The sequence below is a fragment of the Channa argus genome, chromosome 4 (assembly GCF_033026475.1).
Source record: "Channa argus isolate prfri chromosome 4, Channa argus male v1.0, whole genome shotgun sequence".
Taxonomy (NCBI): domain Eukaryota; kingdom Metazoa; phylum Chordata; class Actinopteri; order Anabantiformes; family Channidae; genus Channa; species Channa argus.
Window position 1 is genome coordinate 1,598,012 of NC_090200.1, and position 27,333 is coordinate 1,625,344.

Genomic DNA, 27,333 nt, shown 5'->3' on the forward strand with positions numbered 1-27,333 from the left:
CAAGATGCAAATAAATGCAAAGTTCTAGTCACAGACTTGAATATGGATCTGAGAATGTTTTAAGTCAGTGGTTCTTGAAATAACTGAGCTTTGAGGGAAGAACTACTGCATTGTTATGTATTAGCATTAAAATGTCAAGGAGCCAAAAAGCAAAAACACGCATTTATACACAATAGTACATATAGTATTGGATTGTATTAGTGGTACTGTGGCAGGATACTGTGTAGTGGTTGTGAAGTTGTTTGGAAACGTGCCCGGTTTGATTAGTGTCACTTAGAAAGTAATCAGATTACATTTACTCAGCTGTAGTTACTTTACTCTTCGCTCCTTCATCTCACAGCTGGAGTTACTCAAAGCAAAGTGATGACGACAGCTTTCTGCATTTGCTCCGTTCACTTCTTGCAGTGTCGCCTCCTGCTGCCTGTTTTCCACCCGCCCACCCTTCATCTCTCCCTCACTCTTCCTCCCTCCGTCACCCTCTCTCTCCCTTTCTGTCTCTCTCTCACGCACACACACGCACGTCTCCTCCACTCTCCGTGCAGCAGCAGCAGCAGCAACAGCGTTTCCTCCTCACAGATGGAGACCTGCTGCTAGACGCACGGCAGCGGCGGCTCTACTCTCCAGTCCTCCTCCGTCCTCCTCCGTCTTCTCCTGTCCTCTCCCACCTCGGCCCCGGTGGATGTCGGATGTACCATGAGGTCTCCGCGGCTCTGGGCGGCTCTGTGCCTCCTCCTCACCGCCTCCTGCCGACTCTGCGTGGCCGCCCGACACGGTAAGACCCCCCCAGATGGACACACTTCCCTGTGGTGAAGTCGCTGCGTCCAGGCGGCGCGTAAATCACGACTTCCCGGATGTCAGGTCCCAGTTGCGGTTCTCTAACAGTGACTGTAACTTGTTTCCGTCTTCACAACATGTCCTGAGGAAGCTGCAGTTTGATTGAGATAGTTTGGTGGATTTCTCTGAAATCTCGCCCGTTTCCTCCATCTGTGGTGTAAAGTCGCGCGTTGAAGCTTAATAACGGGGAAGCTGTGATACTTTTCCTGTGAACCAAACCAGCAGTGACTTGGACACAAACTCAGCTCTGTGTTCATTTTCCTGCTCTGCGCCGTTTGTCCGCCTCTCGTCTGTTGACACCGGTGCCAAATTGCGTCACTGACGCAAACGCTGTCGGGGGTAGGGTCCGTCTGAATGAATCGATGAATCATTGACACACATCTTCAGGTTCTGAGTCAGTGGTAGATTTAAAATATGAGAGTAGACCAGTGCTGTGACTTAGTAAATGAAGTTCACTAAGAAGGATCATAGGAAAGATGTCTTTCGACTAAAAAACATGACACTGTGCTGAGTCCACTGAGCAGGTCCACTGGCCACAGGCCCAGTGTCCTGAATACAGTGAAAATGTCTTGTTTCTATGATTCCACATGGACAGAAAACAAACACCATGGTAAAGACGTGCAAAACAACTGGTAGGAGACACTGACCGATGAGCAAGAGCTTCAGTTACCAAATAATCATACAGACATGTCAATTGGCCTTTGCCTGTCTGTGCCAAGTTCTGCCGATCAGTCCACGTCCCCCGCCGGTCCCTGTTAGCAAGGACGACCCACAGGAACGTGAAGCATTAGGCATGGACACTTCTGGATACACAATGTTTGATTTTAGCAGGTTAAAGTGCAGCTACTTTGCCATTTTCATCTTTCTGGAGATAAAAAGGCAGAAATGTCAGTGACGCTCCTCTCGACAGATACAAAACACAGCAGCATGAATGATGATGAACAAGGACACGTGTGGTGCAGGAGGTTGTCAGTGTAATGCTGGCTTCCTGTCGCGGCTGAATTATGTAGAGAAGAAGAAGACGTAGAAAATGGACCAAAAACAGCTAATTACAGGGTCATTTGAGTCATTTTTGACCTCATGGACTTGTTCATGCTCAAACGTTCCTTGTCCCCTCTCGGACAGAGACAACATCTCAGATTAGGTGGAATTGGGATCTGTGATTGATTTGCTTTGCAAAAAAATTGAATTCAGGATTCGCGGGGATGGATGGAGCCCGAGGCGTCTGCGGGAAGTGAGTCTTAGTTATTGTTTGAACGTCACAGAGCTCAGTAATAAGATGCAAAATGACCATAAAGTGATTTCTTTTTAAACGACAGAACAGATTATTCATCCATGAGAAATAGTTTTTTTCTCTTTGTGTTTGTATCGACCTACTAATCTAATGACAATACTAGTGAAAGTACAGTACTCATGACAGAAAATGTATTGTAAAGCAAAACAGGAAGAACAACACTTTAAATTCTCTGTAAGTGCATCACAGTTTTATAAAGGGACACTGTTGCTGCGGCAGCACAGGTGAAATGTGAGCAAAGCAACATTATTGGACATTGTGTTCACAGTCATGACTCAGACCCGAGCCCTCGGCTCTGTGTGCACACAGTAATTACTCTGACTTCCTGCCTCCTCCACGGTTCAAATGCAGTGCAGAGCTTCAGCACCACGGACAGCGAACGTTGCACTGATCCTGTAAACACGGTTCAGTTCGATTCCCCTGGGAGGTTTGTTATCTGCTCTTATTAAACCCGCTGCCCTTTAATGTAAGTCCAGTTTCATAATGAAATGTTAAAGAGGCAACAACAGGAACACGATCAGCCGAGCTTCAACATACACAGTATTCCCACCTGGGAGATTGGGAGCCAGTCTAAAGAGACCAGGATTATGTTCCTGGTGAGTTCAACGACATTCATTCATTCTGAAACACCAGAAACTAGTCAAACCCTTCTCATGCTGCCTTTGATCATTAAAAGAGATGTACAACAGGATACTATCTACTATCAAACGGAACACTTTGTGATGTTCCTAAAGAGTCTCGTTACGTTGGTCTGTGGAGTTGACAGAGGCAGCGTTGGCATAATGACTCATAACTGATAATGGTAAACGATAAGATGTGGACAATTACGGCTGCAGCTGCAAGCATGAAAGCATGAAAGCATGAAAGCATACGTTAAGCCTGGTTCCCGACCTCATTTTAAAAGCCACATTTGAGCCATTCAGACGAAGTGAGCTAGTGCAGCACGGGTGGACTGTGGACTGGGCCTATTGTGGCATCACTCCTCGTTTCTCTTAGTCTCACAGTCGCAGAGCTCAGCTGAAAAAGCTACGTGACAACTGTCAATAGACAAAAGATGATCAGTGTCTGTGAGAATTTACCAAAAAGACAAACGAAATGACCACAAACAGTTGGGAAACAATGTCAGTGAGAAAAAATACATCCAAATCCAGACCTACACATCGGGGGCTTCAGGGGATTTAATCCATTTTGCCCTGGGGGTCTGTGTTTATTGCTCCGTCCATGCAGCTCAGTCCAGTTGAGCAGCTACATGTGGATTTCAGATTAACACGAGTCTCGTCAATGGGTCTGATTTGTATAAAGTGATTCAGCTTTGTCAGTTAGAATCTCAAACTGGTGATGCAATAAGACGTAATATGAACCAAATCTAATCAGTTTCCTGAAATTTAAAGCAACATAATGCAGGGCTGATATTCACTGTGATGGATGACGTGTCTGCAGGTCTCCAGAGTCGGCTTATTGATTTTCATTTCAGATGGAAATAATCAGAATCCCAGGTCTGTCTGGAACAGGGCTGTGGTTAAGAAGAGCACGGATGTTTGGGGTCTGCTGTGAGAGACGCCACAGAGACAGAGACAGAAATGATCACAGCCGCATGAAAAATGACAAAAATGACTGACAACAAAAGCTAAATTACACTTGAGAAATAGAGACTGGTGCTGGTGAAACAGGCACTAAGTGACCACAGACAGACAAAGGATGAACAAAAAACTGCCAAAGAGCAAACGAGATCACAGAATTACAGAAAATAGACAGAAATGACCACAAACCATTGAAATGACAAAGAGAAGAAAACTAAATGACCGTGTCTCAGGCTGAGGGGCCTGTCCACCGGTTTTCTCGTGGACTCTTCGTGGTTCTAAAGTGAAAAGTTAAAAGGTGAACTGAGCTGAGGAGGGTTGTGACCTCGCTGCCTCTGCTGCCGCTCAGACCACGACCACGCAGGTCTTATCCTGCTCTGCTCGGGTCGACTCATCCCACCTCAAATATCATCCGTCAGCCTGCGGAGCTGCAGAGCAGAGACACGCTCACATGCAGCAGCTGATGTCAGTTTCTAACTGGACCGTGAGTGAGTCTGATTATTTCCTACAGAATAAAACACATTTCAAGTGAAAACTGCAGCGTTTGTATAAGCTGAATGTTGGCTCGCGCACGCACACACACACACACACACACACACACACACACACACACACAAAGTAATGTTCTCTGGATGTCCCTTCTTCACGAAACACTAAGTCCACCCCCGTACTTTCATCTACCATGAAATTATGGTTTGAATCATCATGTTCACCCTCAATGAGAGATCTTCATTCTGTTACTGCTCATGCTGAAACAACAGGTCCACAGGGATCCTCCTCCTCCTCCTCCTCCTCCTCCTCCTCCTCTTCATCATCACCCCCGAGGTTAAGGTTTGGTTTAGTTTCAGTCCTGAGCACAACAGAACCCTTTCTGTTTAGTTTCAGCTGCACAGGGAAGTTCTGGAGGAGTTTCCCCTGAGAATCACAAAGACTTGGCATCAGCCTGGAGCCGCCTCCGAGTCGCCTTCCTGGTTTCTCTGCTACGGTTGTGGATTAATCACAAAGCTGTATGAGCTCCTGCTGATGGGGAATCCCTGCACAAATCTCCCTCTGACTGTGTTGGGTCTGTTTGTTAGCGGAGCTTTAAGCTTTGAAACGCGAGTAACATCTGCCGAGCAGGAAGATTTGTTTTCCACACAGCGCTGCTTTCTGTCATTTTCATGCCTTTAAGTGTAAAGTACGGTGACAACATGTGGCACTGAAGCAGCTGGTCGCTCACTGGAGAATCGACGGCACTGAAACTCCTGCTGCCCTCTAGGCCCGTGTCTCTGTTGGAAGAGAAATGTAATGTGTCTTGTTTGAAAGTCCACACAAATTACCAAACTATTACGAATGTAAACTCAAAATAACCTTTGTTTGACTGTAACTGGGCACTAAATGGTTGATAGGGAACGAAAATAACTAAAAAGACACAGAACAGTTCACAGAGAAACAAAGAAATGACCATAAATTGTCACATGATGATAAACTTTGTCATGGACAGACAAGAGACAAAAAAAGGAGAAGTGAGTCAAAGTAGAGATGAATAACAACCAAAAACAGGCCAGAAAAAGACCCGGAAAGGGTGGAAGAGGTTCACTGGTATAACAGCTGTCCATGACACGATGGGTGACACTGAGGGACAAACTCCTGTCCTCAGGCTCAGAGCTTCTAAAAACGGCCTAGTTGGAGAGAGAGAGAGAAGAGTCGGGGGGGGGGGCAGATTAGTCATCGTGTGTAGTGTGGACAAAGGGATGGACGGATGGACAGAGACTCTCTGCCTTCTATATTTAGCCGTGTCTCAGACTCCCCGGTCAGCGTGGCTGCACAGGCCCAGTGATGGTGTTCACATCAGCAGCATCACTCACTTCATTACAGGACACACGTCCCTGGACAAAGTTGGACTGCAGCAACATAAATACGTGTCTAACCGAGTCTTAGTGCCCTGTCACACACCTGCTGCCAGACCACTACGGTCCAACACGAGACACGGAGTCTGACAAACACCGCACGAAGTCCAAAGACACACCCGACGTGATCCCGCTCGAGAGTCGCCAGTGACGTCGCTAATCTGCTAATTCATATCTGCTCGTTATTCCATTATGGGCCATTATAGACCCGGTCCTGTCTGGGCCTGCGGGGACTTCCGAGGCCGACTGAGCCGATCCCCTGAAGTCAGACCAGTTCCAGTCTTCGTGTTGACGACACGACAGAGGCAGCGGGTGTGTCGGTGCGGGCTGTTATCTCAGGTGTAAATGCACGAGGAGCTGTGTGTTTTCTCCACACCTGATTCCGTGTGTGACGTAATAACTTCACCTGCTGCTGCTCTCACTTGTTTTAACTGCTGCTTGTGCTTTTTCAGGCTGCGTGTTTGAGAAGAAGCTTTGCCCCAGAGATCAGCTGTGCAGCGATGGTGAGTGTCTCACTTTCCTGGGGGCAGCTGCTACTGACCCCTCAACAACAACTAGTAGTTTAATCTTGTTCAAATGTGTGCAAGTCAGAGTGAATCACTGCTCAGAACTAATGTGAACAGAAAGGAAAGTCAAACATTTTGACACTAATACACAGAAATTCTATAAAATTACATAAAGAATAAGGTGGATATGAAACACATACGTTATTATATATGATAGTACATAGACATTTGTAGACCAGTGCACACTTACATGTACAATACAAAACAGGCTACAAAATGTACCGTATGCAGATAATTACTGCACGTATTATTAGTCTTTATCTCTATTTATGACTATTTGAAGTTATGAACTGCAGTTATTATTTCATGGCTACTACTAGTATAAAAGTGTGTATTTGTAATCTATTAAATACAACAAATATGATTTTATGAAAATCCATTTCACCATCACCTTTGTGCATTGTGCTTTTAGAAATCCTAAGCTAAAAACCACAGTAGACCCAACGGCCGTCACCCTGGAGGGGACACAGTAACAAGCAGCGACCGTCCAAAAAAGGACAAAAGACAAAATATAAGTGTTAATGTATATTTTGTTTATTATAGAGCTACAGAAAGACAAATGCAAAAACAAGAAAAAACAACTGGAGCTTGTGTCCTTTTTTTGCTGTGGACACTCTTTCCCCAGATTGAAGCTCATTTTTACGGTACCCTGAACGCAGCGTGCTTCAGGAAGCAGTGATGTGTCGTGGCTGCGCATCTATGATCCTCAGCGGCTTTCCTGCTTCTTCCACGCCTGTTCAAATGGGAAGCACGTGCACGTGTGTCAACGTGCACGCCCGATGGAGGCGGCTGCATTATTGATGTGCGGTGTTTCTCCCTTTCCACCCGACAATGTTTTGTTCCCAGTCACTAGAGACATGAACACAACACGAGAGGCTTTCAGAGAGGGTTTGATGAAATGCAAGAACGCGTGAGAGCAGGTTTCAGGCTGCATCACACAAACCCATCTGCCGTCTGTGCTCACTTTAATGTCTGCAATCCTCTCATTTTCATTTAAGAGAACTTCAGTTTCTATTGTAAAAAGCTGATACATTTCAGCGTGAAGCTTTGAAGTGTGTGTGTGTGTGTGTGTGTGTGTGAGATTCATCACAGCAGCAAAGTGATGGGAAGAAAGAGGCAGCGATGAACTGACAGGAAGAAAAGGATGAAAGAGCGAGAGTGAAACGTAAACAAGGGCTCCCTCCGTCAGCCAGCCTCAGCCAATCACAGCCTGATCTGTTCGTCTCTATGACAACAGTGACATCACTTTCCTGACGACGGCATGTCTCCCTTCTGTGTGTGTGTGTTTGATAAGAGACCGAGCTGATGACTCACCACTGCTCACACACACTCACACACACACACGCAGAGTGTTTCATTAACTGCATTTGCAGGCTTGTCCACATGTTTGTGCTCATGTTTAGTGTGTAAACGTGCTGTGCACACGTGTGTGTGTGTGCATGTTGTAAAACTGCATCAACATGCGTGTGGGCTGTGACTTATTGTGTGGGTTTGTCGGTAGTTGCTTCAGAGAGTGTTGTTGGCAGATTCTTCCTCTGCCACTGACTTGAATTCCATAGAAAAATCCATCGATTTTCACGCACTGTTTATAGCACCACCGCGCACACACATCAATTTTGTGCACACACACACTTCAAAGCTTAGTGTGGGTTCGGTGGAAAACACACTGAAATGCAGTCGTCACATCTGCTGACTTTAAAGGCCGTTTGGTTAAATAGCTCACAGGCGTCTTCAGACATCATTTTCACTGCAGTCTGGAAAGAGTTTATTTTACTCAAATATTCAGATTGTCATTCCACAAAAAGCACAGATTCAGGCTTAGAATACTTACGAATGTACTAAAGACTGTAAAGTTTACATAGAACAGTGAAGTATTCTGCTGCTCACAGATCACTGGTCTTCATTTCATGGGTTTGACTTCAGACCAAGTTAGAAACAGAAGTACTGAACTTTTTGTCTCCTCCCGTGCAGACGGTTTGTTTGGACAGTGCCAGGCTCCTCACCAGGAGCCTGTCCAGTACCAGGTGTCCATACCTGTCCTCCACAAGCTGCAGGAAGTCCTCAAAGACCTGATGGTGCAAGGTGAGGCTCATTCACACGCGAGGCTTTAAATTCACAGAGTCAGGTTAAAACCGCTGTTTCTGTGTCTCTGCGGCTGCTCAGGTCTGACATGGAGGGACGACGTCACTCAGGCCATTATCAGTCGAGAGCTGAGTCACGTTCCCACTGTTGTCTCCAGCTCTAAGCTGCACGAGAGGTCCCTCAAACAGTAAGAAAACACAGCCAGCGTCTCTCAGCAGGAAGCGTCATCTTTATCTCAATGACTCTTTTATTTCCAGGTCGTCCAGGCTTTCAGGACCCAGTGAGCAGAGGGTTCAGGGGTCAGAGGATCTGGCGGACCCTGACATGATGCAGCAGTATGTGGACTACATGATTCTCGACCCCTCTCGATCCTCCGTACACATGCAGACGCCCCTGTTAGACCCATACACCTACCGCCAGGTGGGCAAAATATACACAAATATAATAAATAAATGAAATAAATCGAAGGACGTTGGATTGAACGCTGAGATTTGGATCAGGTGAATAAAAATAAACATTTGATTAGAGCTCAAAGAGATCAGGTGATATCAGGTGGACACAAACACTATTGCAAATCTTTGCTGGTAGAAATTTTTGGTTCCTTGCTGTAATTGGTTGTTTTTTTCTTTTATGTGGGACTATTGTCATTTACGAGGTGACATTTTATGATCATCTTCTGAAATTGCATCAGATTGGCTTCACAGTTAGAAAGCAGGTCTGTAGCAGCAAAAGAGACATATATTTCCTTTAGGTGATGGAGACCAAAGGCAGGTCTACAAGAGAGGGACTAAAGGACAGATGGACACAAACTCTGCTCCAAATAAATGATGACGTTGCTCTGTAGCTGCTGAATGTTTGGAAGGATGTTTTTCTCTGTGTTTGTAGCTTTTTTTGATTCTGTCCCCTTGTGGCAAAAAATGCACATGTGGTTTCTGCAGCGTCAGTACGGCTATCAGGAGGAGGAGGAGCGATCTCTCAACTCCCTGGATAATAATCCAGCTTTCCCGCACCTCGCCACCTCCTCTCGCTCCAGAGGAAACTCACTGGACCGAGACCGGCAGATTCTCCAGGACCTGGTGTCCTTTTACCTCACCTCCCCTTCCTCCTCTTCCTCCTCGTCCTCTTCCTCACCTGTGCAGTCCCTCTCCCGCCACAGAGGGGCTTCGGGATTCCCTTCGTCTTCTTCCTTCTTCCCGGAGCTGGACTTCCCTCTGGACTATGGGGAGGACTACGTTTCCCAGATGTCCCAGCTCAGCAAGCAGCAGCAACAAGAGCAGGCGGAGAAGAAGCCGCAGAAGGAGTATGATGCCCTATCAGGCCTGGATGGTGAGACGACTCTCAAAACCATAAAGATAACTAATGTATCTATGTTTGACTTCTTAAACGTATTCAGTCAGTTTATGACTTTGTTGTTGAAGGAAAATTCAATTCAATTAGTGCCAAGCACCAATATCACCCATTGCTTTGTTATTGTGAGCTGATATGTATGTAACAGGTGTTTTACCTGAACTCTTCCCTCGTCCGTTTTCTCCGCGGTTTGTAGAGCGCTCTCTGCAGAGACTGGCTCTGCTGCTCGACTACTACGGCCTCGATGTCAAGGATCTGTCCCCCGAGCAGAAAGACAACCTGCCGGCCGCTCTGAAGCAGCTGCAGCTGGAGAGCTCGTATGCCCACAAGCAAACCAAAGGTCGGTCCTGTGGAAGCGCTTTTCACTGTACCAACGAACCCCACGAGTTCACCAGTCACTGGACTGAGGTCATTAAAAGTGCAGAGCCGTGAGGGATTATGATCCTTTACCAGGCCGAACTGTAACGCACTCTCGTGGATGTGGACATTTTTAGGCACAAGCCCCAAAGAAATTAGTCTGTGTGACAAACAAATGTTCAAACACATTTTTATGTCACTGTTCTGTTTTTTATTCAGTTGTTCCAGTAACTTCTGAAGACTTTCAGCCATTTTTCTTGTTTAATTTCAAAAAGACCCGACAATTGTGTGGCATTAAACAGATTTAATGCAACGTGAAAGTCTTCTAAAAACAAACAAGTGTAAAAATATAAGATAGAAATTTACTCAATCAAAAAGAAGTCGTGTGTAAAAATGCATCTATGTAAATTTCTGACACTGCATTCAGGCTGCTGCTTTTACCAAAGTGAAATACTGCTCAAATACTAATAATATACTAATACGTTTTAGATAATAATGAGTTTGTTTGTTTGCGTGTTTACAATCCAGATGGATATGGAAACAACGCTGGCAAAGGAAAGAAGGTGAGTCTGCAACTTTCCTTTAACTTCAGTTTTACATAAATTATGTTGAAATTTCAATAAAAAGTAAATTGTCCAACACACAGGGCTTCAACTTAACTTCAAATGAATGTAATGCAGTGAAAAGTGTTTTTATCTTTTCTGCAGTGGAGTAAAAGTATAAAGAAGCAGAAATAAACAATACTTCAGTACTTCAGGAAACGCACTTTTCCACAGATGACAGAGAGTTCAATGGCCTATAAAGTGGTGCCCCCCCCGGCTCCAGCCACCACCATCAAGGCCCCCAAACCAGAAGGAGGCCAGAAAGAGACGCCCACCACCGTAACGTCCAAAGTGGACAAACTGGGAAAGAAGGAACCACAGACAGAGACAGAAGAATTTGGCTACATCGTCACCAACCAGAGGTACAGTGTGTATGTGTGTGTGTGTGTGTGTGTGTGTGTGCATCTGCTCATGTCTCTGTGTTTGTATGAATGTGTGTGTGTGTGTGTGTGTGTTTTGTCGCTGCAGCCCCCTCAGTCTGAACGATGGGGTGCACCTGTTGGAGCTGCTGTCAGAGAGAATCGGCCTCTCCACCGGCTTCTTCATCAACATCAGGTAGGACCAGGTTGTCGTAAACCCACAACTGAACAAGTCCCCATCCTGGATCCTCCTTATGTGAGATCTGATCCACTGGGTGGTGGAGCCGCAGAGCGTGCTGCTCCTCCTTCCTCCTGCTTTCAACTGCAAAAGGCCGTCGTCGTCTCCCTCACCTCCTGTTTTTTGTGTTTTCTCCTCTGCAGCGTTGTCGGACCTGCAATCACCTTCAGGATCAAACCCAACTCCAAGAACCTGACGGCAGGAGAGGTGGCAGACAAAGCCGGTAGACGATTTCTCCCAATTACAACAGAAAGCATTCAGATCCTTTACTTTACTAGAGAACAAGCTGCATTTAACTCGTGTTTTGCTGTTCAGTTGCAGAGAAGAACTTTCTGGAGACTGAGATGGGCCTAAAGGTGCTGCAGAGCGGAGTTGGAGAGGTGGGGATGAGTGCAGGGGTGCTGGGTGTATTGGGGAAAATGTTTTTTAGAGATTCCCCCATTGGGACAAATAGAAATGAGGCCCCTCCCTTTGTCCTTCTGCCACAGAGGAATGATGGGAAGGCTTTGCCCCTGGCGACCAGAGTCCAGCCCAACTCCCGCTGGGTGTTTGCCACGCTGGTGGCCATGGCCTGCATCGGGGGCATCCTGGTGGCGGCAATGACCATCGCCTGTCTGCGTCATCACGCCCACCGGCTGGCAGCGAAGAAGCTGGGTCTGGGACCGGAGGGAGGCAGCTTCACCCACCAGGAGTACCAGGTGAGTTGTTTTTCCTTTTGCCTCGCTTCATTGGTCATTTTGAGTTTTTCGTTTTAGATAAAAGTATGTTGGAGAAATTTTTATAAGGAGATAAAATGTAGGTCTGAACATTTAAAGAACAATATAAAAGCTCTGTAGCTGGAGTTTTAAGATAAAACCCTTCAAATGTTTTTAAAGTATCAAATCCACAAACTAGATAAAAGACGGTGTAACAACTTGATGCATGCATAACTGGCTCACCAGGACCTGTGTCGCCAGCACATGGCCTCCAAAGGTGCCTTCGGGCGCCTAGAAGCCGCAGCCCTGGGCGCCGTGGGAGGAGCAAGCGGAGGAGGAGGAGGAGGACCGGGTGGAGGCGTAGCGGGTGCCGGTGTCGGTGGAGGGGCAGGAGCAGCGGGAGGTGCCGACTCGAGGGTGAGCAGCGTGTCTTCCCAGTTCAGCGACGGGGCCCAGCCCAGTCCCAGCTCCCACAGTAGCACCCCGTCATGGTGCGAGGAGCCGGCCCAGACCAACATGGACATCTCCACCGGTCACATGATCCTGGTCAGTATTGCATTAATCAAGACTTTAGGTAAAAGACGTAATCATAACAATATGACCTGTGTCTGTGAAGGCCTACATGGAGGACCACCTGAGGAACAAAGACCGCCTGATGAAGGAGTGGGAGGCTCTGTGCTCCTACCAGGCCGAGCCCAGCGCCGTCTCTGTGGCCCAGAGCGACACCAATGCAAAGAAGAACCGCTGCCCGGACTCTGTTCCCTGTGAGTCCCAACAAAGTTTTTAAGCTCGGATTTAATATTTCAGCCATGGATGTTTCGGGTTAAATGTGACTGTTGTCCTTCAGATGATCACTCGAGGGTGAAGCTGAAGGCCGAGGTTAACCCTTCACGATCCGACTACATCAACGCCAGCACCATAGTAAGTCCCCTCCACCCAGAATCGGTTTTCCCTGGTTCCTGTTCTGGCGCCCTGTAACCTTGCACTCCACCTCCCCGCAGATTGAGCATGACCCCCGGATGCCAGCCTACATTGCCACGCAGGGCCCCCTGTCACACACCATCTCTGACTTCTGGCAGGTCAGTGAGATGTGAAAGAATTTCCTACAGTTTGTCTTTGTCTTCAAAAATAAAAATCAGCCTTACTACCAGTGCTGATACACTGTGTACAGAAGTATACAAACTATATAGTCCAGTAAAAGTGTAAGTATTGGCCTAAAACAAAACCAGTACAACACCTCAAATATTTTACCCAGGTAAATGTACTAAGCAGATTATCTACATACTTAAAGTACAAAAGTATAGAAAGAACAGTCCATAGTTAATCATATGTTGTATATACAGAGAATTTGCTCTAAAGGGGCCTTTTCAACTTTTAATACTCTTATTATACATGGTTCTGGTGGGACTGACATAAATAAACTGACAACTGCATGAAAATGTATTAATTAAAACCTACAACAGCAAAGTCACATGTAATATTTCCCTTCTCCGTTTATCTACATCAGATAAAAAATTGTCCTGTACAAATCAGTCAGTACACCTGGATCCCCCCTCTTTATAAATCAAGTTGGATTCTTCCACTTCCTGTTTGCCAGGTTCTTCCCCTTATAGCTAACAAGAGCTGGAGCACATGGAGCAAACATTTGGTAACTGCTGCTGAAACCGTCAATAAATGTGTTTGGTTTTGAGCGTTTAATGTGTAATTGGATGTGTAATTTCTTTTAGTGTTAACATGTCAGTTAAGCCAAAAACAGATTATTTCATCTGCTAAGCCTAGTTAGCATAGCATAGCATAGCTAATGCCTCCAGAACTGAAAACAAGGCAGTTAGAAAAAGTGGTTCTAAAACTGTTCAAGCTCTTTTATGTCTTAACTTTCAGCCTTAATGGAACCACAGTTTGAAGCCACAAGTTACACCAAACTAAAAAAGAGATTCAGAAGTTACTGCAGTTTACAGATTTTGTGATCTACATTTTTTAACCCTCCTTAGTTATAAAAAATAAATAATGCGGACACAGGCAGTACTGACCTAAACAATAACGAATTGAAATTGAGAAAATACTCGTGTTGAACAAGAGCTTGGGCCTCTGTGGACTCTGGATCAGTGACCACGTTAAAGAGAACAAAGCTCTGAGAAAGAGTCGCCTACATAGCATGAAAGCACTTTACACTGCTTCACACTCACACCAATGAGGGAGCTGCTATGCAGCCAACACACACCAGGAGCATCAGTGTGGGTTCAATGTCTTGCTCAAAGACACTTCAACATGTGACGGGAGAAGCCGGGATTGAACCAACAACCTTGGATGACCACTCTACCTCCTGAACCACAGTCACCCCAGCTCCGTAACAAAGAGTTCAGGAGGCTGGAGAACTGCTTGGAAACCCAGATGATAAGGGTTCAACTCGTATGAGTCTCAGGAAATGTTAAAGTCCAACAAAATAAAGATTGAACCTGCTCATCACAGCTGATAGAGTTACTGCTTTATAAGTTTGGCAAATATACTAAAACACCATACAACAATAATATCTTAAGGTGTATTAAGGTGTGCGATCTTACGCTAGTACTATATGTAGTATAGTTACTATATTAAATAACTAGTAGTTAGTGTCTGTGTTATATGGTCATAACACATGTAATAAAAGCCATGTAATGAGATGTGAAAATATTTAAAAAGTATCCTACACGACTTTTTGCATCTCATTACCGCCTTTCTCATGTCTGTTATTAGAACATTACAACATGTTATTAGCGTGTAATATCAAGCATGTAATGAGATGCAAAAATAGTTAGAAAGTAATCTACATAATCCCACATGACTTTTCACATCTCATTACACATTGGATATTACAGTCTAATAACAGCGTAATAACACGTTAAGGCGTTATAACAGGCGTGTAATGAGATGCGAAAAGTTACTTTGAATTTGTTCGCATCTCATTACACGCTTGATATTACACGCTAATAACAGCGTAATAACAGTATAATGACAGTGTAATAACATGTGTCATTAAGTCGTTATAACAGGCGTGTAATGAGATGCAAAAAGTTACTTAAGCTTTGTAGCATTACTTTGAATTTGTTCGCATCTCATTACAAGCTTGATATTGCACGCTAATAATAGTGTAATAATAGTGTAATAACACGTGTCATTAAGGCGTAATAACAGGCGTGTAATGAGATGCGAAAAGTTACCTAGGTTATTTAGTTATATTATTACTTTGACTTGTTTCGCATCTCATTACACGCCTGTTATTACGCCTTAATGACACGTGTTATTACACTTTTATGAACTTGTAATAGCAGGCCTGTAATGAGATGCGAACCAAGTCAAATTAATACTAAATAACTTTTCGCATCTCATTACACATCTGTTATTACAACATAATATTAAAATGCGTAATAACAGGACTTTGGACTTTAAAAGTCTTTGAAGGTTTGATCCCACCATCACTGAGATTCCCAACAGTCCTCAAACAGACTGAGCTGTTTGGTTTGACACTTTACTTTTATTTCTCAGAGCTTATGAATATTAGCTTTGGACACTGGACTCCAAAAGTCTCATAAGGATTGATCCCACTGCCCGCAACATTCCAAGTAGTCCTCTAACAGTGTGAGCTACTTAGTTTGACACTTATTTTTTCTTTCTCAGTGCTTTTCAAATTTGACTTTGGACACTGGATGTCAAAAGTGTCATAAGGCTTGATCCCACCAACATAACAAATAATGCTCTAACATGAAATTTAAAATAGCCATCTTCATCCTTTGTTCCTATTTGTGTTTTATTGCTCACAACTAAGGACAACACAGAAAATGATGGGACGCAGGAGATTTGAACACACTGGGAATCTCAGTGTCTAGAACTAACCAGCCTCACAGCCACTGAGCTATTGAGTGGGCTGACAACACACTGTTTTGTTGCTACTTTTATCTACAAGATTTTTGACCCTCTGACACAGACCATACAATACTAACGAGTTTCAACAAAGTTAGAGTCCAGAAACTCTCTGTGTGAAGAGAACTCATCCACAACAGTTTTTGCTAGACTTGGCAAAGTCATTTCTTCATGAAGGACTGAGATACAGTTTTTTTAAACTTTATCTCAAACATAAACCCAGTTTTATACTCAACTCTATTAGTAGAGAACCACACTTAGGCTACAATCAAACACATTTATTGATGTTTCCAAAGCTTAGCTCCATGTGAAGCGCCTGAGTAGCAAACAGGAAGTGGAAGATTCCAACTGGATTTTTAGAATGGGTGACTTGGACCATACTAAGTCTTGTGTCTCATTTTTTTAAAGTTACATAAAGTGACTTTATCCACCTAAAACGGCTAAAATAGCTCATGAACCATATGTTTAGAAAGTCCGTAATTAATCCTGGAGTTGTGGTGTTGTTTTCCCTAGTTTCTAAAGGAAATCAATACAGTTATTATCCAAATAAAAAACTCCTATCATCAGTAAAAACATATGTGGTTGCCCCGGAAACCCTCTGTTGTGTAGATGGTGTGGGAGAACGGCTGCACTGTGATCGTGATGATGACGGCTCTGGTGGAGGATGGAGAGAAACAGTGTGACCGCTACTGGCCCGATGAAGGCTCGTCTCTGTACCACATCTATGAGGTGAGACCCGAGTGTGTGCGTCCGACACCACCTGGGGGGTTAGACTGCAGGTGGGGGCGACTGAGTCCTTTTGTGTTTGTCCGTCCCTCAGGTAAACTTGGTGTCGGAGCACATCTGGTGTAACGACTTCCTGGTAAGAAGTTTCTACCTGAAGAATGTGCAGACCCAGGAGACCAGGACCCTCACTCAGTTCCACTTCCTCAGCTGGCCGGCTCAGGGCATCCCCAACTCCACGCGCCCTCTGCTGGATTTCCGCAGGTACTGCTGCTAAATGTGACCCATCCACAGCCCTGATAACACTGATACTGAGCAGCATTTCTCACCTCCATCCTCCTCCCCCTCCTCCCCCCTGCCTCCCCTGTGGGATGGAGGTCAACGGGGCCTTTCGTTTTATTGTGAACATACCTGTCTGTGTCATTCTTGTGGTTTGCAGCTAGTAGTCTGGGTCCAGTTGCATAGTCACAATAATGATCATGGACTGATATGGCTGCAGCAGCAGGAGGTCCATTGCCGAACCCCCCCCCCCCCCCCCCCTTTTTTTTACCCCATCTATTTATCTATGCATCTCTATAATATACCTGATGAAGGTTAAGTAACAGTGTCTTTCACCTTTTTCTCCTCAGGAAGGTGAATAAGTGTTACCGAGGACGTTCCTGCCCCATCATTGTGCACTGCAGGTAAATCACAGATCGTAAACCTGCTCTTTAAGTTCAGTATAGTGAACAAGCAAAGAAAAAGGAAGAGGCAGCAAACAGGAAACGGCATGTAGTTTGTGCCGATCATTCTAGTGGTTTATCGTGACATGCATGAGTTTTCCATCAGTTAAGGCCTCAAGTTTAACTTAAATAGTATTTTATAAGCTTTGTTGTTGTTCCCATAGCGACGGTACGGGTCGGACTGGGACTTACATCCTGATTGACATGGTTCTGAATCGTATGGCTAAAGGTGCGTGTTTATAATAAATAAAGGTCAAAGATTATCAAGTGTAATTTGCATCACTGACGGATTTGTCCCGTCTCCTGGCATCTGTGTGTTTTCTGCAGGTGTGAAAGAGATCGACATCGCTGCAACACTGGAGCACGTCCGGGACCAGAGGCCTGGGATGGTGCGCACCAAGGTTTGTTCTCTCTTGTTGTTCTCACGGACCTGAAGCTCAGGGAGCCGATCCCATTGATGTTTCTCTGAGCTTTGTCAGTATGTTCATTCTGACATTTATCTTCGCTGATCGCTGATATTTTATTTAAGCTTTTATCTCCAAAATTGAAACTAAATCCTCCCTGAAGAAAGCAACAATAATAAAAGCAGGTGTCGACACTTTTGTCTCAGAACAGTGAACCTGTTTCTGTTCCACAGGACCAGTTTGAGTTCGCTCTGACGGCCGTGGCAGAGGAGGTCAACGCCATCCTCAAAGCTCTGCCCCAGTGAAACCAATGCAACCAGTACACACTCCCCCCACCCACTCCACCTGTTCTCTCTGTGATGATGATGATGATTGTTGTGATGAAGAATGACGCTGTGCTTCTCTTTCTCAAAACCTAAAGGTGATTTCACATAAAATCAACAAAAAAATACATGGAGTAAGACGTGATGTGTTCAGGGACGTGTTGCATTCACTGCTAGTCTGAATGAAAATAAATGAGCTGCATGTCCCCTCAGACTAAACACTAATATGTCCACACGCTCTGGAGTCCAAGTTCATTTTCATTACACTAATTTTCACTGACAATAACTCAAACGCTTGTTAAGGGCAGTTAGAGCCAATGAAAATGGTGAGAAAAAGCTTGTGGTTTAATAAAAGCCTTAATGGATATTAAGAGTAAGTAGCAGACAATAGGAACAACTTGGGGTCCAGTGTCTTGCCCTGACTGGGAGTTGAACCACTGACCCTGTGGTGTGTGGTCAACTGCGCTACCAACTGAGCTACAACTGCCCATTTTTTTATTGAAAGCACCTTTACACTCTTCATATAAAATCATCAAACTGAAAAGTTTTTTCTTTTGACTAACTGATGAACTGGCTCTTTGCAGCTCTGACATTTTTTAAAATATTTTTAACTGGCTGATCAATTTACTTTCACCACACCCACTTGGAGAACATGTTCTGATTTGAGTAGATGTCACATGAAAACATCCTTAACATTAGTAAACCTTCAGAAATTAAATTATGTCACGTGCTTAATATTTTCACCTGGACTCCAGAGTTTCTTAAAAGCTGCTCTTTGCTCGTTTAACCTGAAAACTCCTCTTTCCCACTGTGAACGAAGCTCTGCTACCCTCAGTTTGAACCAGCTCAATGCAGAACTCACACGTGTCCTGGTCGCGTTTGGTTTTGGGCTCGGTAAGGAAGCTAAACTATTTTTCAAAGTGTGTTTAAGTGCATGGAAAGGTTCCAGAAAGAGGGATTAAGAACATTTAGTGTTTTTAACTGTGGTTACGTTGATGAGATCAGCCTGTAGCTTCTCTGCAGAAAACACCTCCACCTCCTGTTTGTGAAGTCATTGGATGTGTTGTCGTTACCTCCTGCAAGTCAGAAAATGAAATAAAAAAAAAAAGCTATTCTATGAAAAGGTTTTGTATCCGTGATATTTTAAATAAATATTTTGTGTTAAAGTGCTGCAAACATACATGTGACTCTTACAGCTGCTTTGACTGGGTTCTTTTACATTTATACTCTTATAGCTTCAAATACAGTTACCTGCAAACACAATTTCCTCCCACATACAGTTACACACACACGGGATGTCACAACTCTTTACTTATCACACTAATTTCTTAAAGTAAATATGTCCCTTTATATTGCGTATGTGACGCAAATGTGTTCTTCCTGTTAAAAGAAAAAGAGTTAAACTCTTGAAAATGTAATTCTCATGAAGTTTCCCCACAGTAACAGACCATAATAAGCCAAACCAGGATGTGTGGCAACAACCTCAATGCTGCTCTCTGAACTCCAGTAAACACAGGACAACCAACAACTTTCAATTCTTTATTTTCAGAACAAAATGACAGGAATTACATGCAGCTTGCTGGAATGTGCAGAACTTAATTGAGTCCAGCGACTATTTGGTGTCTGGATTTTCTTTTTGGGACTATTGGAGCCGCATGATGCTGCAGATGTTACTAGTACTCCTCGCCTTCATCCTCATCCCCAACGCTATCAGTGCCCACCTCTTCATAATCCTTCTCCAGGGCAGCCATGTCCTCCCTGGCCTCTGAGAACTCTCCCTCCTCCATCCCCTCTCCGACGTACCAGTGCACGAAGGCCCTCTTGGCGTACATCAGGTCGAACTTGTGGTCGAGTCGAGCCCAGGCTTCTGCGATGGCTGTGGTGTTACTCAGCATGCACACGGCCCTCTGCACCTTGGCCAGGTCTCCACCGGGGACCACAGTGGGAGGCTGGTAGTTGATGCCCACCTTGAAGCCTGTGGGACACCAGTCCACAAACTGGATGGTCCGCTTTGTCTTAATGGTGGCAATGGCAGAGTTGACGTCTTTGGGCACCACGTCTCCACGGTACAGGAGGCAGCAGGCCATGTACTTTCCGTGGCGGGGGTCACATTTCACCATCTGATTGGCTGGCTCAAAGCAGGCGTTCGTGATGTCAGCCACGGAGAGCTGCTCATGATAGGCCTTCTCTGCCGAGATAACCGGGGCGTAGGTGGCTAGAGGGAAGTGGATACGAGGGTAGGGCACCAGGTTGGTCTGGAACTCTGTCAGGTCCACATTCAAGGCACCGTCAAAGCGGAGCGAGGCGGTGATGGAGGAGACGATCTGTCCAATCAGCCTGTTGAGGTTGGTGTAAGTGGGGCGCTCGATGTCCAGGTTCCTGCGGCAGATGTCATAGATGGCCTCGTTGTCCACCATGAAGGCGCAGTCAGAGTGCTCCAGGGTTGTGTGGGTGGTCAGGATGGAGTTGTAGGGCTCCACCACAGCTGTGGACACCTGGGGGGCTGGGTAAACAGCAAACTCCAGTTTGGACTTCTTGCCATAGTCGACAGAGAGACGCTCCATCAGCAGAGAGGTGAAGCCAGAGCCGGTTCCCCCTCCAAAGGAGTGGAAGATGAGGAAACCCTGGAGTCCTGTGCACTGGTCGGCCTGCAGGAAAAAGTTTAAAAATGTCAAGTCACATGGCTCAACACTGCTGCGACTCAAACGTGTTTGGAGAAGTTGAACTCACCAGTTTACGAGTCCTGTCTAGGACCAGGTCGATGATCTCTTTGCCAACTGTGTAGTGACCTCGAGCATAGTTGTTGGCAGCATCTTCCTTTCCAGTGATCAGCTGTTCAGGGTGGAAGAGCTGACGATAGATTCCCGTTCGGACCTCATCTGACAACGAGAAAACAGCGATGCGTCACTTCACCAATTCAAAGCAATGAACTAATGCAGTTAAACTACAACAGCTGATTTATTCCAACACATTAATGAAAGCATCTCTTTTTACCATCAGGTACTTCCTGTATTGATCTTACACTTTCTCAAGTACTCAAGATATTCACATAAGTAGAGCAAACAAAACTCAAACTGGCAACACTGATGTTAGATTAAATTATCCAGAGGAGAGCAGTCACTAATCAGGCTCTACTTTGTTTGGTTTGGTAAAGTCTTTAATACCCAAAAGTAGTTAAAACCACAGCACCTGAATATTGATCTTACCAATGACTGTTGGCTCCAAGTCCACGAAGACGGCTCTGGGAACATGTTTACCAGCTCCAGTTTCACTGAAGAAGGTGTTGAAGGAGTCGTCTCCCCCTCCGATGGTCTTGTCACTGGGCATCTGACCATCAGGCTGGATGCCGTGCTCCAGGCAGTACAGCTCCCAGCATGCATTGCCCATCTGGGCACCGGCCTGGCCGACGTGCATTGAAATACATTCACGCTGTAGGAGGAGACAAACTTTGGTTAGCGGGAAAACCATCAACACGAAAGCATCAAGTGAGACATCTGTGCAGGTGTCTGCCACGGCCATTTGTACAGCTCTTCCTCTGACCCAGATCAAACTGATGTGGCCTGGTTTCATAAACGGTAACAGCTACAGCAGTTCAAGAAAATGGGACTCGTCTTTCAGAGGGCTCATCGTCAAGCAGTAAGCCAACTTGCACCAGGGTCAGTCTATACAAGGCCTCTATTCCAAGAGTGTTTCATTTCACCACTGAATTTACCTGCTTTGTAAAAAAAAACCTCAAAGCTGCATTTGGTACGAATACTTTTCCCTATGGTTTGTTTTAGTCATGACTTTGTTCGGAAAAAAAGGGGGGGGGGGGGGGGGGGACCGTCCCCTTATGTAGCTTACACATTACAAGCTCCGACATGTGGAAATGCTACATTTATTTAGGCGGGAACACTTGGCCCCCGCCTCAGGTGATCCTTCCTGTAGGCCGCATGACGCAGGCGCACCGGGTCACATGGTAGTTTGCTGCAGACCTTTGCCATTCTGCGCGTCCCCGACGGCAAAACCACCACCCTACAGGGAGGCGTTTAAAGAAAGCGGAAAGAAGCGGTCCTACCCTGCCCCCACCCGCCGACAGACGGCCTAGTTCGGTGCAACTCTGACGGACAGGGCGTTATCTGATGGCGCCTTTAAATCTTTCACTTTCAGTCGACGCACTTCCAGGTTCCACACACTCCCCCAAAAAACGAGTGAAGCGGGTTTTCGCTGCATCAAATTTTACAAACAAAATTGGACAAGTTCGACGTTTTTTTGTTTGTTTTTTGTTTCGTTTTTCTTTCCAGACTGTTTTTCATTGAAACTGCGCCAGTAGTTTGGCCTGGTTCCACGGCACGCGGGACGTGACGCAGACACGCGGGGCAATAATCGACAACGAATTGAAGATCATTCAAACGAATAAAGATGATCGTTTTACTTTAAGCATATACTGTGCAAACGGCGATGGTTTGGTTTTTTTAATTGTAAGACGCCATTTTAAACCAGTAAATCCGCCCTTTGTGTACAAGTAGGAGCTGCTCGGCCTATAAAAACGGTTCATTAACCAGCATTAATGTGCCTGTCGTAATAAAGTTCGCCTTTTAGACCCGCGCGCTTTAATTTCCGCGCATTCCCAATCGAACACTCACCATTTTGAGTTCTTTTTCTTTCCTTCTGGCCGACGTCTAAGAATCGGTTGCTGAAGGCAGTTCTGATGGGCGGACGTGGCGCTGGGGCTTTTTATCAGTTTGCCGGGGGGGGCGGACCAAAGCGTGCGTTCGAATTTCCTCTCGGCGGGAAGGAACGTTGGGCGGTGCGGCATTCTCGTTCAGCCCGAAATATTCCGACTCCGGGAGTTTCGCTTCCTAATCTGTTCATATTTACATGTACGTGTCGGCTTTTAAAAAGAGTCTGTCATGTTTCACCGCCACCTCTGTTGGCGGAAGGACTGGATATTTATCTGCAGCTGTTACTTCAAGTTAGTTCGAGTACATGGGCTTATTGACAATTATTGACATTTCGTCAGCACTTTATATACCACAATTATTCCAACATACGTCGCATACAGTTAATGCGTATTTTACTTTATTTGTCATTTCATTAAAAATGTATTTTGCTTTATCGTAGGTCTATTTTCAGAAACACACTTCTCACTTCATAGGGCACTCTCACACCTCGTGTGACGCACCTGAACGCATCATGACCCCAATGTAAACACATAGTGGCCCCACTGGGCTACAGCGACGCGTTTGTATTCATTTATTTTAATCCTAAATTATGACTAAATTGAGCTACCCTCTATAAAATAACTTAACCAACACATTTGTGGTAAACACTAAAAGCAAATAAAATTGTAATTTCACAATCGTTCAAAAACATGGTGTATCATTTGCTGATCCTTTACTAGGAAATGTAGGCAAAACTAGTGTTTTATTCATAGTGAGTTCTATAAGTAAATCCTAACACCATTAGGAATCTAGTCATAATCCTTCTGTGTTTTTGTTATTTAAGGTACTAGGCTGTAGGAGCTTATCAAGGAGGCAACAGGAGTTAGTGAAGCATGAGCAGTGAGGTGTTGTGTCAGTGGTTATCAGATACCAAAAACACCACCAGTGGAAGCATGTATTGGTTTATTGTTTCAAGAGAAAGACAAGTACAGTGGGAAAGATGATATAGGATGATAGACACTGAATTCCTCTTGGGTTCTAAACAATTACATGAATGTTGTAAATGATTCAGGCCTTGTCATGTAAACAGATATCTATATGTATTTGTCAGGTGTGATCAGAAACTTCTCTTATCTAAAACATCTGTTTATTAGCCATACAGTAATCAAACGGAGCTCTGTTGGCTAGAAAGACAATTAAAGAGACTTCGGCACCTTTAAAGACAGCATGAATTTAAATAATTAATATATAAATAATATATAATTAATATTCCTCCCCCTCTTCCTCTCCTTCATCCCCGATGCTATCGGTGCCCACCTCTTCATAATCCTTCTCCAGGGCAGCCATGTCCTCCCTGGCCTCTGAGAACTCTCCCTCCTCCATCCCCTCTCCGACGTACCAGTGCACGAAGGCCCTCTTGGCGTACATCAGGTCGAACTTGTGGTCGAGTCGAGCCCAGGCTTCTGCGATGGCTGTGGTGTTACTCAGCATGCACACGGCCCTCTGCACCTTGGCCAGGTCTCCACCGGGGACCACAGTGGGAGGCTGGTAGTTGATGCCCACCTTGAAGCCTGTGGGACACCAGTCCACAAACTGGATGGTCCGCTTTGTCTTAATGGTGGCAATGGCAGAGTTGACGTCTTTGGGCACCACGTCTCCACGGAATAGCAGGCAGCAGGCCATGTACTTACCGTGGCGGGGGTCACATTTCACCATCTGATTGGCTGGCTCAAAGCAGGCGTTTGTGATCTCTGCCACTGACAACTGCTCATGATAGGCCTTCTCTGCTGAGATAACTGGGGCGTAGGTGGCTAGAGGGAAGTGGATACGAGGGTAGGGCACCAGGTTGGTCTGGAACTCTGTCAGGTCCACATTCAAGGCACCGTCAAAGCGGAGCGAGGCGGTGATGGAGGAGACGATCTGTCCAATCAGCCTGTTGAGGTTGGTGTAAGTGGGGCGCTCGATGTCCAGGTTCCTGCGGCAGATGTCATAGATGGCCTCGTTGTCCACCATGAAGGCGCAGTCAGAGTGCTCCAGGGTTGTGTGGGTGGTCAGGATGGAGTTGTAGGGCTCCACCACAGCTGTGGACACCTGGGGGGCTGGATAGATGGCAAACTCCAGTTTGGACTTCTTGCCATAGTCGACAGAGAGACGCTCCATCAGCAGAGAGGTGAAGCCAGAGCCGGTTCCCCCTCCAAAGGAGTGGAAGATGAGGAAACCCTGGAGTCCTGTGCACTGGTCGGCCTGCAGTAACGTAATTAATCACCACACTGTGATTCATGACGCCTGATAGAGAGTATTAAGTAATTATAGACAAACTCACCAGTTTACGGGTCCTGTCAAGAACCAGGTCGATGATCTCTTTGCCAATGGTGTAGTGACCTCGAGCATAGTTGTTGGCAGCATCTTCCTTTCCAGTGATCAGCTGCTCGGGATGGAAGAGCTGACGATAGGTTCCTGTTCGGATCTCATCTGTAATCAGATGATAACAGATGATAAGTTTTTTAAATGCAGTTGAACCTTTTTAAACAAATGATCATATGAATACACTGATCTTACCAATGACTGTTGGCTCCAAGTCCACGAAGACGGCTCTGGGAACATGTTTACCAGCTCCAGTTTCACTGAAGAAGGTGTTGAAGGAGTCGTCTCCCCCTCCGATGGTCTTGTCACTGGGCATCTGACCATCTGGCTGGATGCCGTGCTCCAGGCAGTATAGCTCCCAGCATGCATTGCCTATCTGGGCACCGGCCTGGCCGACGTGGACAGAGATGCACTCACGCTGCAAAAACAAGTGGCACAAATGACAAGATCTTCTTGCACAGCTTTTTAAAAATAAAATCACATTTGAGTTTAAAGTTACTATAGGACTGGCTTGATATGACAAATTAAAAAACAAAATAGTGTCCCCAGAAACAAATGTATTTCAGCCATCTTTAAAAGTTTGCTTAAAAATAATGAAGGTCATGAGTTAAAGCGAGCGGCACAGCGTAGTTCTCTTAAAGCAGAGTCACTTGATGCTACACATAGCAACTGAGACAAGCTAGAGCATCCCACCATTCTGTATGTTCAAAATATGTTACATGAATCCTTTCAACAAACCAAAGACTGTGTTAACAGTCATGACCAAACACGGACCTGTTGTTACAACATAATATGCTAACTGCCAGTGTCTCTCTTCTCTTGTCAGGAAACATAAACTCAAAGTAGTCCTCACCATGTTTTCACCTGTGGAAGCAGTCCCTCGTTCACCTGAGATGAGTGGCTGGGGATATTGTGTGAGGTATGAATGAGTAGCGCTTTATAGTGCAGCATCACTAGGCAACAGCAACGGTGTTGTGGTAACTGGAGAAGCAAACAGCAGCCCCTTTAATGAAAGATAAGGAGGAAGAGTCCAAAAAAGAAAATGCACTGGTATGTTCCCCTGCAGAGATCTAAGAAACGCTGGTTGCTAAGCAATGACCTCAGCTTGTGTGAAACACGAGATGAAGCTGTTTGCTGTTTTGCAGATTTACATATAATGCATGTTAGATGTTGCTTTGCAACGCAGGGTTCAATTAGTAAATGGGTAGGGGTTCAAACACATGCCAAGACAGGATCCAAAACATTATTTTCCCCTGATCGACACTATTCACTTACCAAGAAAAAAGGTTGTGTACATAAAAAACATACAGTATTAATGATGCACTGCTCAAATTATATTTTGGCCTTGTTAACATGACACATTTGGAGCCTCTGTTTTATAATCATGCAAAGAAGTGAAAGCTGATACCTCTCGCAGTGACCTCAATAGGCTTTTGTTACAGATCACCATCGCATCAACACTTTGGTCAAGATTCATTTGCAATGCAAAGACAGTAGCGGTGCCCAGAGACAACATTAGAGCACACTTCTCTCACAGGTAGGTGACACCTGAGATCAATGGTTGTTTTCCAGCAGGTTGCAGCGCAACAGTGCCCCTTCAGCTTGACTCAGTTGAAAGTCTGCAGCACCCAAAGCAGGAGATTAGCAAAGGATTATGACTTCTCCTGAGGAATTACCCCTAAGATACTGGAAAAAAACTCCTGAAGACATAAGAGTCACTGCCAAAGCTATTGTATTTCTGTTAAGCTGAAATGTCTGGTACGTTTAACCGCTTTATGAGGTTATAACCCTTGTGACATAAGGACAGAAGTTAACAGACTCCCATTTAGCTTCCCTGGTTACTCCTTTTCAGGTCTCGTTTGCTCTCGGATGTCAGCTAATCCTGACAGGCGAGGTGGTTGCTCACAAATTCGTGTTTGCATTGTTCTCAGGGGCAAACTCACTAATTACTAGACACACACACACACACACACACACAGAGGATGGGAAACTGAGCATCAGCACACAATTGGAAGGTTTTTTTGATCTCAGAATGCAGGCCTACTTGAGGCAGATACTTTAGCTATCAAGCTCCTTTCCTATGGAACCAGCTCCCAGTTCAGATTCAGGAAGCAGACAGACAAGTCTCGGCCTAAAACCTTCCTCTTTAATAAAGCATATAGTTGGTTATAGTTATCCTGCTATAGGCTTAGACTGCTGGGGGACCCACCCCCCAATGCACTGAGCTCCTTTCCTCCTGTGAGAGTTTTTGTCTAAGGACCCAAGTTAGGAGACAGTGAGGAGGTATGATGAAAGGATTTTATTACAACATTTCAGTAAAGGAAACAGAAAATCACTCAGAAAATGGAGGACAGAAAGGACACACTACAATAAGGCATCAGACTAAGCAAACAACAGTGAAAAGGGACCTGAGT

General features: G+C 45.2%; 3 protein-coding genes across 5 annotated transcripts; 1 reads left to right on the plus strand and 2 right to left on the minus strand.

Moving 5' to 3' along the window:
• The first annotated feature begins 457 nt into the window (after positions 1–457).
• On the plus strand, positions 458–20,147 carry ptprnb (protein tyrosine phosphatase receptor type Nb). 3 transcript variants are annotated; one of them, XM_067499935.1, is made up of 23 exons: positions 458–772; positions 6,050–6,100; positions 8,135–8,245; positions 8,327–8,432; positions 8,503–8,665; positions 9,184–9,571; positions 9,789–9,932; positions 10,478–10,512; positions 10,726–10,913; positions 11,020–11,106; positions 11,292–11,371; positions 11,464–11,528; positions 11,637–11,846; positions 12,105–12,389; positions 12,460–12,607; positions 12,691–12,764; positions 12,845–12,922; positions 16,350–16,469; positions 16,561–16,727; positions 17,093–17,146; positions 17,350–17,414; positions 17,513–17,586; positions 17,823–20,147. In XM_067499935.1, the coding sequence occupies exons 1-23, from the start codon at positions 694–696 to the stop codon at positions 17,892–17,894; spliced, it is 2,844 nt and encodes a 947-aa protein (XP_067356036.1). In that variant the 5' UTR covers positions 458–693; the 3' UTR covers positions 17,895–20,147. The 3 variants fall into 3 exon arrangements, with proteins under 3 accessions (XP_067356036.1, XP_067356035.1, XP_067356037.1); XM_067499934.1 differs by having other exon boundaries at positions 459–772; positions 12,090–12,389; XM_067499936.1 differs by lacking the exon at positions 11,020–11,106 and having other exon boundaries at positions 461–772; positions 12,090–12,389.
• LOC137125048 (tubulin alpha chain-like) lies at positions 19,439–22,694 on the minus strand. The gene is made up of 4 exons (XM_067499940.1): positions 22,538–22,694; positions 21,119–21,341; positions 20,643–20,791; positions 19,439–20,560 (listed from the first exon to the last, which is right to left on the minus strand). The coding sequence occupies exons 1-4, from the start codon at positions 22,538–22,540 to the stop codon at positions 19,586–19,588; spliced, it is 1,350 nt and encodes a 449-aa protein (XP_067356041.1). The 5' UTR covers positions 22,541–22,694; the 3' UTR covers positions 19,439–19,585.
• An 807-nt stretch (positions 22,695–23,501) lies between these two features.
• Positions 23,502–25,898, minus strand: si:ch211-114n24.6 (uncharacterized protein LOC795591 homolog). The gene is made up of 4 exons (XM_067499939.1): positions 25,773–25,898; positions 25,115–25,337; positions 24,879–25,027; positions 23,502–24,799 (listed from the first exon to the last, which is right to left on the minus strand). Exons 1-4 carry the CDS (start codon positions 25,773–25,775, stop codon positions 23,819–23,821), a joined length of 1,356 nt encoding a protein of 451 aa, XP_067356040.1. The 5' UTR covers positions 25,776–25,898; the 3' UTR covers positions 23,502–23,818.
• Positions 25,899–27,333: the final 1,435 nt, after the last annotated feature.

What these genes read in the sequence shown, in the direction of transcription:
- ptprnb (XM_067499934.1), top strand. Translation starts at nt 694, where the DNA reads ATGAGGTCTCCGCGGCTCTGGGCGGCTCTGTGCCTCCTCCTCACCGCC. An exon ending in AGATCAGCTGTGCAGCGATG is followed by an intron (nt 6,101 to 8,134) that starts GTGAGTGTCTCA and finishes CCTCCCGTGCAG; the next exon opens with ACGGTTTGTTTGGACAGTGC. An exon ending in CCATCTCTGACTTCTGGCAG is followed by an intron (nt 12,923 to 16,349) that starts GTCAGTGAGATG and finishes TCTGTTGTGTAG; the next exon opens with ATGGTGTGGGAGAACGGCTG.
- LOC137125048 (XM_067499940.1), bottom strand. An exon ending in CTTGGAGCCAACAGTCATTG is followed by an intron (nt 20,792 to 21,118) that starts GTAAGATCAATA and finishes TCTCGTTGTCAG; the next exon opens with ATGAGGTCCGAACGGGAATC. An exon ending in TAGACAGGACTCGTAAACTG is followed by an intron (nt 20,561 to 20,642) that starts GTGAGTTCAACT and finishes TTTTTCCTGCAG; the next exon opens with GCCGACCAGTGCACAGGACT.
- si:ch211-114n24.6 (XM_067499939.1), bottom strand. An exon ending in CTTGGAGCCAACAGTCATTG is followed by an intron (nt 25,028 to 25,114) that starts GTAAGATCAGTG and finishes ATCTGATTACAG; the next exon opens with ATGAGATCCGAACAGGAACC. An exon ending in TTGACAGGACCCGTAAACTG is followed by an intron (nt 24,800 to 24,878) that starts GTGAGTTTGTCT and finishes ACGTTACTGCAG; the next exon opens with GCCGACCAGTGCACAGGACT.